The sequence below is a fragment of the Bombina bombina genome, chromosome 7 (genome assembly GCF_027579735.1).
Source record: "Bombina bombina isolate aBomBom1 chromosome 7, aBomBom1.pri, whole genome shotgun sequence".
In the NCBI taxonomy this organism is placed as follows: Eukaryota; Metazoa; Chordata; class Amphibia; order Anura; family Bombinatoridae; genus Bombina; species Bombina bombina.
In genome coordinates this window covers 453,105,378-453,122,061 of record NC_069505.1, presented here as the reverse complement: position 1 = coordinate 453,122,061, position 16,684 = coordinate 453,105,378, and the positions used below count along the sequence as shown (strand labels likewise).

The 16,684-nt window shown below is 39.4% G+C and overlaps 1 protein-coding gene across 1 annotated transcript in view; it reads right to left on the bottom strand.

Moving 5' to 3' along the window:
- The window catches only part of LOC128666699 (zinc finger protein 260-like), a 130,574-nt gene that overhangs the window by 25,855 nt on the left and 88,035 nt on the right, over window positions 1–16,684 (bottom strand). Inside the window, exon 3 of the mRNA XM_053721438.1 lies at window positions 15,373–15,462. Within this exon, the coding sequence (XP_053577413.1) occupies window positions 15,373–15,462 (90 nt within the window). The remainder of the gene's footprint in view (window positions 1–15,372; window positions 15,463–16,684) is intronic.

Sequence of the window (16,684 nt, the reverse complement as noted above, 5' to 3'; positions counted from 1 at the left end):
GTATGAGCTTGGTAGTGTGCAGTGCCTGTGTCCCTTGTTGCTGCAGCCGTTATGTCTACAGTGAGTAAGGTGCGGTGCGTCAGCTTTTACCCTCACAGGAAAAGGAAACCTGTTGCAGCTCCCTGTCAGGGTCTTTCTTCAATCCGATGCCTGCAGATCGCAAACTACTGCAGAGTGAAGAGCCTCTCCTCCTGATGCCGCACGGCTGCTTTCAAAATGGCGCTGGCTCCAAAGCTATTTCAGCTGTGTGCTTCAACAGGGGCTGGGGGTTGATGGATGCTCCCCTCACGCTAAACTACCCGGCGGTTGTGCTGCCCGGGTGTTCCCCAAGAAGGTGGATATGCTTATAGGGCAAGTACGTGGGAGCTAACAGCCGCCCTGGTGTTTTTTGGCAGCTCAATGTGGAGCGCAGCTTAAAGGGACATTCTAGGCAAAAATAAACTTTCATGATTCAGATAGGGCATGTCATTTTAAACAATTTTCCAATTTACTTTTATCACCAATTTTGCTTTGTTCTCTTGGTATTCTTAGTTGAAAGCTTAACCTAGGAGGTTCATATGCTAATTTTTTAGACCTTGAAGGCCACCTCTTTTCAGAATGCATTTTAACAGTTTTTCACCACTAGAGGGTGTTAGTTCACGTGTTTCGTATAGATAACACTGTGCTTGTGCACGTGAAGTTATCTGGGAGCAGGCACTGATTGGCTAAACTGCAAGTCTGTCAAAAGAACTGAAATAAAGGGGCAGTTTGCAGAGGCTTAGATACAAGATAATCACAGAGGTTAAAAGTATATTAATATAACTGTGTTGGTTATGCAAAACTGGGGAATGGGTAATAAAGGGATTATCTATCTTTTAAAACAATAACAATTCTGGTGTAGACTGTCCCTTTAAGGATGCAGCCGCTCGGTAGTTCCGCCCACCGGAAGTCCTTCAGCAACAGCCTTTCTTTTAAAACCTGGATGGTACCATCCAACTGAAAGTATTATTAGTGTATTCAAGCTCGTAAATCCAACATACATCTAACACAGCAACAATCAATAGTAAAAAACTCTCCAACTTAGACAAAAGTATACAGGTACGGGGAGAAGATAAAGAGTCTTATTCTCTCTTCAGGACACACTATACAGTTCAACTGACTGGCAACTGGCAGTTCAACTATAGAGAGATATAAATACGGAAAAGGCTGCACTCTCTTCTGGGCCTAGAGTTTCCACTGTACAAACCAGAGACACAGCCGTACTCACAGTTCCCAGATATAACTTCTTCAAGGACTATGTTGTTCCACAGATTCCACAGTTTATGTAGAAAAAAATGAAGCTCCTTGAAATATTAACGCCTAGATTTAGAGTTTTCCGGCCGAAGGGGTGCGTTAGCTACGCGTCTTTTTTTTTCTAGGGCTGCTTCTAAACAACGCTGGTATTGAGAGTTCTCTGAAGAGCTGCGTTAGGCTCAAAAAAGGGAGCGTAAAGGCATATTTACCGCCACTTCAACCCTCAATACCAGCGTTGCTTACGGTAGCGGCTAGCTGGAAAAACGTGCTTGTGCACGATTCCCCCATAGGAAACAATGGGGCAGTTTGGGCAGAAAAAAAACCTAACACCTGCAAAAAAGCAGCGTTAAGCTCCTAACGCAGCCCCATTGTTTCCTATGGGGAAACACTCTCTAAGTCTGCACCTAACACCCTAACATGAACCCCGAGTCTAAACACCCCTAACCTTACACTTATTAACCCCTAATCTGCCGCCCCCGCTATAGCTGACACCTGCATTTTATTATTAACCCCTAATCTGCCGCTCTGGACACCGCCGCAACCTACATTATCCCTATGTACCCCTAATCTGCTGCCCCTAACATCGCCGACCCCTATATTATATTTATTAACCCCTAATCTGCCCCCCCAACGTCGCCGCTACTTTACCTACACTTATTAACCCATAATCTGCCGACTAGACCGCACCGCTACTCTAATAAAGTTATTAACCCCTAAACCGCCGCACTCCCACTTCGCAAACCCTATAATAAATAGTATTAACCCCTAATCTGCCCTCCCTAACATCGCCGCCACCTAACTTCAGTATTAATCCCTAATCTGCCGACCGGACCTCGTCGCTACTCTAATAAAGTTATTAACCCCAAAACCGCCACACTCCCACTTCGCAAACCCTATCATAAATAGTATTAACCCCTAATCTGCCCTCCCTAACATCGCCGCCACCTAACTTCAAGTATTACCCCTAATCTGCCGACCGGACCTCGCCGCTACTCTAATAAATGTAGTAACCCCTAAAGCTAAGTCTAACCCTAACACCCCCCTAAATTAAATATAATTTTAATCTAACTAAATAAATTAAATCTTATTAACTAAAGTATTCCTATTTAAAACGAAATACTTACCTGTAAAATAAACCCTAATATAGCTACAATATAACGAATAATTATATTGTAGCTATTTTAGGATTTATATTTATTTTACAGGCAACTTTATATTTATTTTAACTAGGTACAATAGCTATTAAATAGTTATTAACTATTTAATAGCTACCTAGTTAAAATAATTACAAAATTACCTGTAAAATAAATCCTAACCTAAGTTACAATTAAACCTAACACTACACTATAATTAAATAAATTACCTACAATTACCTACAATTAAATAAACTAAACTAAATTACAAAAACAAACAAACACTAAATTACAAAAAATAAAAAAAGATTACAAGAATTTTAAGCTAATTACACCTACTCTAAGCCCCCTAATAAAATAACAAAGCCCCCCAAAATAAAAAAAATTCCCTACCCTAATCTAAATTACAAAAGTTAACAGCTCTATTACCAGCCCTTAAAAGGGCTTTTTGCGGGGCATGCCCCAAAGTAATCAGCTCTTTTGCCTGTAAAAAACCCCCACAATACCACCCCCCAACATTACAACCCACCACCCACATACCCCTACTCTAACCCAAACCCCCCTTAAATAAACCTAACACTACCCCCCTGAAGATCTCCCTACCTTGAGTCGTCTTCACCCAACCGGGCCGAAGTCTTCATCCGATGGGGCAGAAGAGGACATCCAGACCGGCAGAAGTCTTCATCCTATCCGGGCAGAAGAGGACATCCGGACCGGCAGACATCTTCATCCAAGCGGCATCTTCTATCTTCATCCATCCGACGAGGAGCGGCTCCATCTTCAAGACCTCCGGCGCGGAACATCCTCCTTCCCCGACGACTACCCGACGAATGAAGGATCCTTTAAGTGACGTCATCCAAGATGGCGTCCCTCGAATTCCGATTGGCTGATAGGATTCTTATCAGCCAATCGGAATTAAGGTAGGAAAAATCTGATTGGCTGATTGAATCAGCCAATCAGATTCAAGTTCAATCCGATTGGCTGATCCAATCAGCCAATCAGATTGAGCTCGCATTCTATTGGCTGATCGGAACAGCCAATAGAATGCAAGCTCAATCTGATTGGGTGCCGGTCTGGATGTCCTCCTCTGCCCCATCGGATGAAGACTTCGGCCCGGTTGGGTGAAGACGACTCAAGGTAGGGAGATCTTCAGGGGGGTAGTGTTAGGTTTATTTAAGGGGGGTTTGGGTTAGAGTAGGGGTATGTGGGTGGTGGGTTGTAATGTTGGGGGGTGGTATTGTGTTTTTTTTTACAGGCAAAAGAGCTGATTACTTTGGGGCATGCCCCGCAAAAAGCCCTTTTAAGGGCTGGTAATAGAGCTGTTAACTTTTGTAATTTAGATTAGGGTAGGGAATATTTTTTATTTTGGGGGGCTTTGTTATTTTATTAGGGGGCTTAGAGTAAGTGTAATTAGCTTAAAATTCTTGTAATCTTTTTTTATTTTTTGTAATTTAGTGGGGGTTTTTTGTAATTTAGTTTAGTTTATTTAATTGTAGGTAATTGTAGGTAATTTATTTAATTATAGTGTAGTGTTAGGTTTAATTGTAACTTAGGTTAGGATTTATTTTACAGGTAATTTTGTAATTATTTTAACTAGGTAGCTATTAAATAGTAAATAACTATTTAATAGCTATTGTACCTAGTTAAAATAAATACAAAGTTGCCTGTAAAATAAATATAAATCCTAAAATAGCTACAATATAATTATTCATTATATTGTAGCTATATTGGGGTTTATTTTACAGGTAAGTATTTAGTTTTAAATAGGAATACTTTAGTTAATAAGATTTAATTTATTTCGTTAGATTAAAATTATATTTAATTTAGGGGGGTGTTAGGGTTAGGGTTAGGGTTAGACTTAGCTTTAGGGGTTACTACATTTATTAGAGTAGCGGCGAGGTCCGGTTGGCAGATTAGGGGTTAATACTTGAAGTTAGGTGGCGGCGATGTTAGGGAGGGCAGATTAGGGGTTAATACTATTTATTATAGGGTTTGCGAGGCGGGAGTGTGGCGGTTTAGGGGTTAATAACTTTATTAGAGTAGCGGCGAGGTCCGGTCGGCAGATTAGGGGTTAATAAGTGTAGGTAAGGTAGCGGCGACGTTGGGGGGGGTAGATAGGGGTTAATAAATATAATATAGGTGTCGGCGATGTTAGGGGCAGCAGATTAGGGGTTCATAGGGATAATGTAGGTGGCGGCGGTGTGTGGTCGGCAGATATGGGGTTAAAAAAATTTGTTATAGTGGCGGCGATGTGGGGGGACCTCGGTTTAGGGGTACATAGGTAGTTTATGGGTGTTAGTGTACTTTAGAGCACTGTAGTTAAAAGCTTTATAAACCGGCGTTAGCCCAGAAAGCTCTTAACTACAGCCTTTCCATGGGCGGTAGGAGTTTTGTCGGTAGAGGTGTAACGCTCACTTCAGACAAGACTCTAAATACTGGCGTTAGGAAGATCCCATTGAAGAGATAGGATACGTAATTGGCGTAAGGGGATCTGTGGTATGGAAAAGTCGCGGCTTGAAAGTGAGCGTTAGACCTTTACCTACACGACTCTAAATACCAGCGGGCGGCCAAAAGCAGCGTTAGGACCCCTTAACGCTGCTTTTGACGGCTACCGCAGAACTCTAAATCTAGGCGTTAGTTTCTATAAACCAGTTTTTGTATTTCCCAGATACTATTATAAAATACACACATTGGTACGTTCCCTCTGTTAAACAGTTACTTAATTTTAGTATTATAGGTTGATTAAAGAGACATTAAACACTAAATAAATGCTAGATGGAATGATGCAGTCAAAGAAAAAATTAGTCTGAGAATAACATGTAGATTTATTTTTTAAAGTTTCATAGCTGTTTAAATATTGACAAAATAAGTGTAAAGTTTTAAAGTCTATAAAACAATGGGAGCTGCCATGTTGTAACTTAGGTTACCTTCTCTACTGTAGCCAATTAGAGACAGTTATAAATAGGTCACTAGAGTGTGCAGCCAATGGCTGTGCAGAATATAACATATATAAATAATGAAAGTATATTGCAAACTTTTATTTTTAACCCTTTGAGTGCTAATGACGGCTCTGAGCCGTCACAGAGTTTCTCACTCTGGTGCTAATGACGGCTCAGAGCCGTCATGAGCACTCTCCCACCTTGAGGGAGATCTTGGGGCTCCTTGCTGCTCCGACCCCGGCGATCGTGCCTGTAAAGTGACAGGCATCGCCGGGGCTTTACGTGATGCGCGGTGACGTCACGCGCAATTACGTGTTGACGTCACCGCGCAACTTTATTTAACAATGTTAAGTATAGGAGGAGGGGGCATGCTGCTTAGAAACCTGTATCTCAGGCATCTAAGCAGCTACAGACCCCCAAAACCCATTGTTGGAAAGGTAATCGCCTAACCTTTCCAACAGTGTAAGTCTTGGGGGGTCTGTAAAAATAAATTAAAAAGATACAAAAAAAAGTTTTCAAAAATTGCAAAAATAATAATAATAAAAAAAAATATTAGCACCCAGGTGGGAAATGGCTTAGCAGCCAAAGGGTTAAAATACGATTTATAATTTTTTATTACCATCTCAAAGTGTTTAATGTCTCTTTAATTAGCTTAACGTGTTGCTTGTGTGAGAGACTGTAACACAGTGATATGACAGAAGATGTCAGATAAATAAAAGGGACAGTCAAGTAAAAAAAAACCTTTCATGATTCAAATAGGGCATGTCATTTTAAACAACTTTTCAAATTACTTTTATAACCAATTTTGCTTTGTTCTCTTGGAGGTTCATATGCTAATTTCTCAGACCTTGAAGCCCGCCTATAATCTGAATACATTTTGACAGTTTTTTACCACTAGGGGGCATTAGTTCATGTGTGTCATATAGATAACATTGAGCTCATGCACGTGAAGTTACCTAGGAGTGAGCACTGATTGGCTAAAATGCAAGTCTCTCAAAATAACTAAAATAAGGGGGCAGTCTGCAGAGGCATAGATACAAGGTAATCACAGAGGTAAAAAGTATATTAATATATTTGAGATAAGGAACAGTCTGCAGAGGCTTAGATACAAGGTAATCACAGAGGTAAAATGTATATTAATATAACTGAGATAAGGAACAGTCTGCAGAGGCTTAGATACAAGGTAATCACAGAGGTAAAATGTATATTAATATAACTGAGATAAGGAGCAGTCTGCAGAGACTTAGATACAAGGTAATCACAGAGGTTAAAAGTATATTAATATAACTGAGATAAGGAGCAGTGTGCAGAGGCTTAGATACAAGGTAATAACAGAGGTAAAACGTATATTAAAAAAACTGAGATAAGGAGCAGTGTGCAGAGGGTTAGATACAAGGTAATCACAGAGGTAAAAAGTATATTAATATAAATGAGATAAGGAGCAGTGTGCAGAGGCTTAGATACAAGGTAATAACAGAGGTAAAAAGTATATTAATATAACTGAGATAAGGAGCAGTCTGCAGAGACTTAGATACAAGGTAATCACAGAGGTAAAAGTATATTAATATAACTGAGACAAGGAGCAGTCTGCAGAGGCTTAGTTACAAGGTAATCACAAAGGTAAAAAGTATATTTATATAACTGAGGTAAGGAGCAGTCTGCAGAGGCTTAGATACAAAGTAATCACAGAGGTAAAAAGTATATTAATATAACTGAGATAAGGGGCAGTCTGCAGAGGCTTAGATACAAGGTAATCACAGAGGTAAAAAGTATATTAATATAACTGAGATAAGGAGCAGTGTGCAGAGGCTTAGATACAAGGTAATAACAGAGGTAAAAAGTATATTAATATAACTGAGATAAGGGGCAGTCTGCAGAGGCTTAGATACAGGGTAATCACAGAGGTAAATGATGTATTAATATAGCTGAGATAAGGGGCAGTCTGTAGAGGCTTAGATACAGGGTAATCACAGAGGTAAAAGTATATTAATATAACTGAGATAAGGGGCAGTCTGCAGAGGCTTAGATACAGGGTAATCACAGAGGTAAATAATGTATTAATATAACTGAGATAAGGGGCAGTCTGTAGAGGCTTAGATACAAGGTAATCACAGAGGTAAAAGTATATTAATATAACTGTGTTGGTTGTGCAAAACTGGGGAATAGTTAATAAAGGGATAATCTGTCTTTTTAAACAATAAATATTCTGTTGTTGACTGTCCCTTTAAAGGAAACTAGTAAAGTGTGTTTCTCTAATAAAAAGAGGAAAAAGAATCAGAATTTCCCAATGAAAATAAGTTTAACCCTTTCACAGCCATGTCATACCCCTGTGCTGAAGCTGTTTTCATTTTATTTTAAACTCATTGCATTAAAACAATTTCAGAGGTTTTCTCAATCACCTACTAATGACAGGGGCTTTTACATATATGTGTTTTATGGGAGGGGGGAAGACAGTCTCCCTCACCCTTAAAGAGACACTAAAACCAAATTTATCTTTCATGATTCAGATAGAGCAGCAATTTAAAGCAACTTTCTAATTTACTCCAATTATCACATTTTCTTTGTTCTCTTACCCACCAAGGGCCCGATCCGATATGCAGCGTCGCCCGCAAAAGCCGGCGACGCCAAATTTTGCGCGGGTTTGGTATCCTATATACGGACGCTCGTATATTTCTGCCTTCGGCCGTAGTTTTTTGGCCCATAGACAGGTATACCAAACCCGCGCAGTTTGGTATCCAATATACAGCGTAAGGACTTACGTGGCGAAAATGGAGAAATCTTACTCCATTTTCACCTCGCCACAAATTGCAGGCGTAGTAAGCCTTACGCTGAGTATTGGAGCCCCGTAACTCCCTAAACTACCTGCAAAATAAAACCTAACACCTAACGCATGCGCAATGTCTATCTACCTGTCAACCGCAATCCCCCGCCGCAATCCCTAATAAAGTGTTTAACCCCGAAACCGCCGCCCCCGGACCCCGCCGCCACCTACATTAAATGTCTAACCCCCTAATGTGATCCCCCTACACCGCCACCACCTATTTTAACTACATTACCCCCTAATGTGAGCACCCTACCCCGCCGCCACCTATATTAAAATTGTTACCCCCTAATGTGAGCCCCCTACCCCGTGGCCACCTATTTTAACTACATTACCCCTAATGTGAGCCCCCTACCCCGCCGCCATCTACATTAAAATGATAACCCCCTAATGTGAGCCCCTACACCGCCGCCACCTATATTAAAATGATTAACCCCTAATGTAATCCCCCTACACCGCCGCCACTTATATTAAAATGATTAACCCCTAATCTAATCCCCCTACACCGCCGTCACCTATATTAAAATTATTAACCACTAAACCTAAGTCTAACCCTAACACCCCCTAACGTAATTATTATTAAAATAAATCTAAATAATATTAATAATATTAACTAAATTATTCCTATTTAAATCTAAATACTTACCTATAAAATAAACCCTAAGATAGCTACAATATAATTAATAATTACATTGTAGCTATTTTAGGGTTTATATTTATTTTACAGGTAAATTGGTATTTATTTTAACTAGGTACAATAGCTATTAAATACTTAATAAATATTTAATAGCTACCTAGTTAAAATAATTACCAAATTACCTGTAAAATAAATCCTAACCTAAGTTACAAATACACCTACACTATCAATAAATTAATTAAATAAACTACAATTATCTAAACTAAAATATAATTAAATACACTAAACTAAATTACAAAAAAAACACTAACAACAAAAAATAAAAAAAGATTACAAGAATTTTAAGCTAATTACACCTAATCTAAGCCCCCTAATAAAATAACAAAGCCCCCCAAAATAAAAAATGTCCCTACCCTAAACTACAAAAAGTAATCAGCTCTATTACCAGCCCTTAAAAGGGCCTTTTGTGGGGCATTGCCCCAAAGTAATCAGCTCTTTTACCTGTAAAAAAAAAAGAACCCCCCCCCTATTACAACCCACCACCCACACACCCCTACTCTAAAACCCACCCTATCCCCCCTTAAAAAAAAATAAGTCTAATCCCCAAGTGGTCCTTACCTGTCCTGAAGACCGTCAGAGAAGGTCCTGTTCCAGGCAGAGAAGTCTTCTTCCAGGCGGCGACCTCTTCTTCTTCCAGGAACCAGCCGGCGCGGAGCGGAGGAGTTGAAGACCGATGACCGCGGAGCTGAAGACCGTCCTCTCTGGAACTGAAGACCGGCGATGCAGGAACTGAAGATCGGCGACGCTGGAACTGAAGACGGGAGCCATGGAGTGTGGAGGATCCTCTTCATACGATCGCCGCCGTACACTGAATAGGAATTCAAGGTACGCGATTAAAAATGGCGTCCCTTGAATTCCTATTGGCTGATTTTAGCCTTCAAATTCAAATCAGCCAATCGGATGAGAGCTACTTTAATTCTATTGGCTGATTTGAATAGCCAATAGAATAAGAGCAATGCCCCACAAAAGGCCCTTTTAAGGGCTGGTAATAGAGCTGATTTACTTTTTGTAATTTAGTTTAGGGTAGGGACATTTTTTTATTTTGGGGGGCTTTGTTATTTTATTAGGGGGCTTAGATTAGGTGTAATTAGCTTAAAATTCTTGCAATGTTTTTTGTTTTTTGTAACTTAGTGTTTTTTTTTTTGTAATTTAGTTTAGTGTATTTACTTATATTTTAGTTTAGATAATTGTAGTTTATTTAATTAATTTATTGATAGTGTAGGTGTATTTGTAACTTAGGTTAGAATTTATTTTACAGGTAATTTGGTAATTGTTTTAACTAGGTAGCTATTAAATAGTTATTAACTATTTAATAGCTATTGTACCTAGTTAAAATAAATACCAAGTTACCTGTAAAATAAATATAAACCCTAAAATAGCTACAATGTAATTATTAATTATATTGTAGCTATCTTAGGGTTTATTTTATAGGTAAGTATTTAGATTTAAATAGGAATAATTTAGTTAATATTATTAATATTATTTAGATTTATTTTAATAATAATTACGTTAGGGGGTGTTAGGGTTAGACTTAGGTTTAGTGGTTAATAATTTTAATATAGGTGGCGGCGGTGTAGGGGGATTAGATTAGGGGTTAATCATTTTAATGTAGGTGGCGGCAGTGTAGGGGGATTAGATTAGGGGTTAATCATTTTAATGTAGGTGGCGGCGGTGTAGGGGGATTACATTAGGGGTTAATCATTTTAATGTAGGTGGCGGCGGTGTAGGGGGATTACATTAGGGGTTAATCATTTTAATATAGGTGGCGGCGGTGTAGGGGGATTACATTAGGGGTTAATCATTTTAATGTAGGTGGCGGCGGTGTAGGGGCTCACATTAGGGGGTTATCATTTTAATGTAGGTGGCGGCGGGGTAGGGGGATTAGATTAGGGGTTAATAATTTTAATATAGGTGGCGGCGGGGTGGGGGCTCACATTAGGGGGTAATATAGTTAAAATAAGTGGCGGCGGGGTAGGGGCTCACATTAGGGGGTTAGACATTTAATGTAGCTGGCGGCGGTGTAGGGGGCGGCGGGGTAGGGGCTCACATTAGGGGGTTAGACATTTAATGTAGCTGGCGGCGGTGTTGGGGGCTCACATTAGGGGGTAATATATATAAGGGTACAAAAAAGAGAGAGAAGTTTGACAGTACCCAGCACTCACAAAACACTATATAGTAACAGTATGCATTGAAAACCGGATTGTGTCAAGAACTGGTTATTAAAACGTAACTTTTACTAATGATAGAATAAAAAAGGTGGTAAATAGTACCAAATGTATAACATAAATATGTGAGACATACATTTAAAACTTAGATTAAGAAACAATCCACTAATAGGTAGGATCTGCACTATAGTGATAATATTGGCTGAAATATTGCAAACAATGTCACCCCCTTTTCTGGTTTGCTATTTGAAATGTGATACGCATTACGTGATATTATGCATAAATCTTACATATAGATTAAGCAATTTTATGCATTTAATCTACTAGGGACACACAAGAAGATTCCATTTCAATAGAGTCACTATACTTATTCGTGTTAACATTACTCTTTGCTCTGACAGATAAGAAGAGTGTGTCTTATTTAAGTCAATTTGTGAATGAGGTCTGATATCATTCTCTCATGATCGTTTTTTGAAAAACGCAATTAAAATTTAAAATTTAAATTTTCTATCAATATACATGGAGAGGCATAAGAGGAGGAGATATAGAACAAATGCTGCTCCAATCTGAATGGCGCTGGATTTTTTGGCTTAATACCCTTACACCCAATGGATTAACGAACAGGATGGATTTACGGCATTCCTGTAAATGAATAATAGGTGACTTTTAATGTACATATAGATCAATAATCCATGACAGAAGGAACAGTAACACTATTGTAATAACTCATATAGTGATAAACTACCATACTGGCACGAATGATAGTCCTATACTTGTAGCAGATGACGTTTGGGAAATTACAGTACAAAATAAATTATGATCATAACCACTGTAACAAGAGATACACTTTAGCATATTTCATTTTAGGAGTGCATAACAATACTCTTTGCCTTTGCTCTTATAAATAAGAATAGTGTGTTCAATTTAAGTCAATTGGTGGATTAGTGTTGACATTATTCTTTTTTTATCGTTTGTTGAAAAACGCAATTAAATTTGGTTAATCCACTAATGGGCAGGATCTGCACTATAGTGATAATATTGGCTGAAATATTGCAAACAATGTCCCCCCCTTTTTTGGTTTGCTATTTGAAATATGATACGCATTACGTGATATTATTCATAAATCTTACATATAGATTTTTGATATCAAGCTATTTTATGCACTTAATCTACTAGGGACACACAACAAGATTCCGTTTCAATAGAGTCACTATACTTATTCGTGTTAACATTACTCTTTGCTCTGACAGATAAGAAGAGTGTGTCTTATTTAAGTCAATTTGTGAATGAGTTTGGACATCACTCTCTCATGATCGTTTTTTGAAAAACACAATTAAAATTTAAATTTTATATCAATATATATGGGGAGGCTTTATTTATTTATTTATTTTTCAACATCAATAGAGAATTCACATTCGTGTGATATAGGAAGGATGTTTACATCATTATCTTATGATCGTTTTTTGAAAAACGCAATCAAATTTTCTATCAACATACATGGAGAGGATTTATGTATGCATCAATTGAGGATTTTCCCTACGTGTGACATAGGAAGGATGAATCTCATTATACGTGTGTTGAAATGTGTGAATGAAAATCTGTCATTGGTAATGAACGCAGATTTTTGTATTATAAGACACTTTCGAATTCAATTGGTGGATAGAATTAATCTTTGACCAGGTGGGAGTGACAACTTTGAGTGAGCTAGGCTGACATCTTTCAATGCTCCTGACACCTATTACTTGATTTTGAAACCATGTAGCGAATATCTAATATCTTATATTACATAATTGTTTCAACATGTTACTAGCCTGACATCTGCTTGATACGATCATGTGATGAATCCTTAACCAATTATGTTAAGCCTCTTGTGATAGGCTGCATCTAGAGGTGTGTGCTTAGAACCAATTTCTATTGGTCAATGACGATACAAATACCGGGTTGGGGCCCTGACTCTGGTTAGCCTCTGAGAAAGCCGTGCTAGTGGCGAAATGTACATCAGGCATTGTCTGTGTGCATGAGACTTGCTAATTTGTGTTTACCTGGGACCTTTCTAAGCTCATATTGATGTGGCAATTGCCTTCCTTAATCAGTCATTTATCCTCTCCTGCTCTAGATACCAGTATTGCTCAGATTAGGTAATGTTGTTGGGGTCAATCCCCTTTTTAGATTAGCTTTAGAGCAATCCGTGTATTCTCTGAGCCCTGAGGGTTACGGTGTATTTGAACTATTACCCAGGGAAGTAATTCTGTTTTTGAAGTCTCACACACACAGTCCTGATCTGTTTCTTAATCTAAGTTTTAAATGTATGTCTCTCATATTTATGTTATACATTTGGTACTATTTACCACCTTTTTTATTCTATCATTAGTAAAAGTTACGTTTTAATAACCAGTTCTTGACACAATCCGGTTTTCAATGCATACTATTACTATATAGTGTTTTGTGAGTGCTGGGTACTGTCAAACTTCTCTCTCTTTTTTGTACCTATATATCTATCAGACAGTCAGCACCCCCCTTCTCCTACACTTCACCAGTGATACTAACTGGTATATAATGAATACTGAATAGATTATATATCTACTATTATTTCAGCATACTATATTATGAAGGGGTTGATATTTGCTTAAACTAACACCGTTGCCACTATTTCCGGTAATATATATAATATAGGTGGCGGCGGTGTAGGGGGCTCATATTAGCGGGTGATACAGTTAATATAGGTGGCGGCGGGGTCCGGGAGCGGCGGTTTAGGGGTTAATATATTTATTGTTAGGAGTGAGAGGGGGGATTGCGGATAGAGAGGTATACGTGTCGGGCTATGTTTGGGAGGCGTGTTAGACAGTAACGGGAGATTTAATATTTTAGTCAGTTTTTGTAGGTGGCGGCAGTTTCTAAAGTGCCGTAAGTCACTGGCGACTCCAGAAATTTGTACTTACGCAGATTTCTGGACATCGCTAGTTTGTCAGACTTACGGCAGTTTAGCAACTGCCGGCGCGGTATATGTGATAGCTCGCTGTGCGAGCTGAAACTACGGGCGGCGCAGGTTTCCATGCTTGCGCCGAAACCTGCGCCGTATATCGGATCGCGCCCCAACATTCAAGAAAAGGCAGCACCGCCAGGTTAATCAACAAACTTATTTTATTTCTTTCACCAGGAGCAGGTACAGAACAGCAGGGGGCCTATCTATCAAGCTCCGAAAGGAGCTTGACGGCCCGTGTTTCTGGCGAGTCTTCAGACTCACCAGAAACAGCAGTTATGAAGCAGCGGTCACAAAGACCGCTGCTCCATAACCCTGTCCGCCTGCTCTGAGCAGGCGGACAGGAATCGCCACAATTCAACCTGATCGAGTACGATCGAGTTGATTGACACCCCCCTGCGGTGGTCGATTGGCCGCGAGTCTGCAGGGGGCAGCGTTGCACCAGCAGCTCTTGTGAGCTGCTGGTGCAATGCTGAATACGGAGAGCGTATTGCTCTCCGCATTCAGCGAGGTCTTGCGGACCTGATCCGCAGTGTTGGATCAGGTCCGCAAGACCTTTGTTAAATAGGGGCCCAGGACTACGTTTCGGGTTGTTAACCCTTAGTCATGTCTGTAGTGCAATGTAGCAAATCACCTTAAATACCTTTACACAGGTGTCTAACTCATCCCATCTCATCATGACATCATTATTCACAAAAACCATGTTTAAAGGGAACTTATCCCCTGAGAGTACATTGTCATAACTACACCACACTTTAAAAATACAGAATTTTTAGAAAACAGCCTACATTATTACAAAAATTGATTCAAATCATAATCTCTGTTCATCCCCTTAGGGGTTAACGCATCAAAATTGTGTATCCATAGCATCTCCCTCTTTTTCAAAAGGGATTCCCTATTATCACCCCTTCTAGGGGGAGGTTTCCAGTCTATTATTTGGAACCTCAGTTGTGCAACTGAATGACCTGGCAATGACACGCTACTGGTGCCTCAAGATTCTTTCTCCTAATGCTAGATTTGTGCTGCACAATTCTGTCCCGTACCCTTTAGGTCGTTTTGCCAATATATATTTTGGCACACGGGCATTTAATTAATTACACAACAAAGGTAGCATTGCAGGTAAAGTACCCATTGATGCCATATTTTTTTACCACATAAGGATGGTAAAAGTTATCACCACTAACCAAGCTGCCACAACTGGAACAGCCTAAGCAAGGAAAACAACCCTTTTCCTGACTTGCCAAATAACCAACATTATTTCTTTTAAGACTTCCCACATCCGTTCTAACCAACGTATCCCATAAATTGTCAGACACATCACACACACACAAACATAAAAACTATCTTCTACGGTGGATCTGTCACCTGCAGAGACGTCTGATGGGGTCTCCAGTGGCCGAATATTCGGTACAAGTTCTGCACGTGCTGCTGTGTCTAGATTGTCATCACTGTCACCTGTTAGAGAATAAAATAAATGTATTTATCTAATCACTGAACACTTTTTGTTGTATTGTACAAAGAAAAGCGTCTTACAATGTGTTCCATTTAAAATAATAAAAGGTGATGTTCTGCAGAATAAACCTACTTTTTTGTCTGTTTTGTAGATATTGCTATGATTATCAAAACCTAAGAATGGAACATGCGTTTTCTGCTTGTCTTTAACATAAATATGTTTTGCATATAAAAACAAAATGTATGCTTACCTGATAAATTTCTTTCTTTGCGGATATGGTGAGTCCATGGCTTCATCATTTACTATTGGGAATATCACTCCTGGCCAGCAGGAGGAAGCAAAGAGCACCACAGCCAAGCTGTTAAGTATCACTACCCTTCCCACAATCCCCAATCATTGGACCGATGGGAAATGCAGAAAAAAAGGAGCAACACAAGGTGTAGAGGTGCCTGAAGTTTATACAAAAATAACTGTCTCAAAATAAAGGGCGGGGCCGTGGACTCACCATATCCGGAAAGAAATACATTTATCAGGTAAGCATACATTTTTTTTTCTTTCCTAAGATATGGTGAGTCCACGGCTTCATCATTTACTGTTGGGAACCAATACCCACGCTAGAGGACACAGATGAATAGGGAGGGACAAGACAGGTAGACCTAAACAGAAGGCACCACTGCTTAAAGAACCTTTCTCCCAAAAGAAGCCTCAGCCGAGGCAAAAGAATCAAAATGATAAAATTTGGGAAAAGTATGCAGAGAAGACCAAGTTGCCACCTTGAAAATCTGTTCCACAGAAGCTTCATTTTTGAAAGCCCAAGAAGAGGAAACAGCTCTAGTGGAATGAGCTGTAATTCTCTCAGAATGCTGCTGTCCAGCAATCTCATACGCCAAACGATTATACTTCTCAACCAGAGAGAAAGAGAAGTAGCAGTCGCTTTCTGACCTTTATGTTTACCAGAAAAACAAACAAACAGGACAGAGAACTGGCGAAAATCCTTAATCGCCTGTAAGTAGAATTTAAGAGCACGCACAACATCCAAGTTGTGCAACAAAGGTTCCTTATGAAAAGAAAGATTGGGACATAGGGAAGGAACAACAATTTCCTCATTAATATTTCTATCTGAAACCACGTTAGGAAGAAAACCCAACTTAGTATGCAGAACAGCCTTATCAGCATGAAAGGCAAATCACACTGCAAAGCTGAGAGTTCCGAAACTCTCCAAGC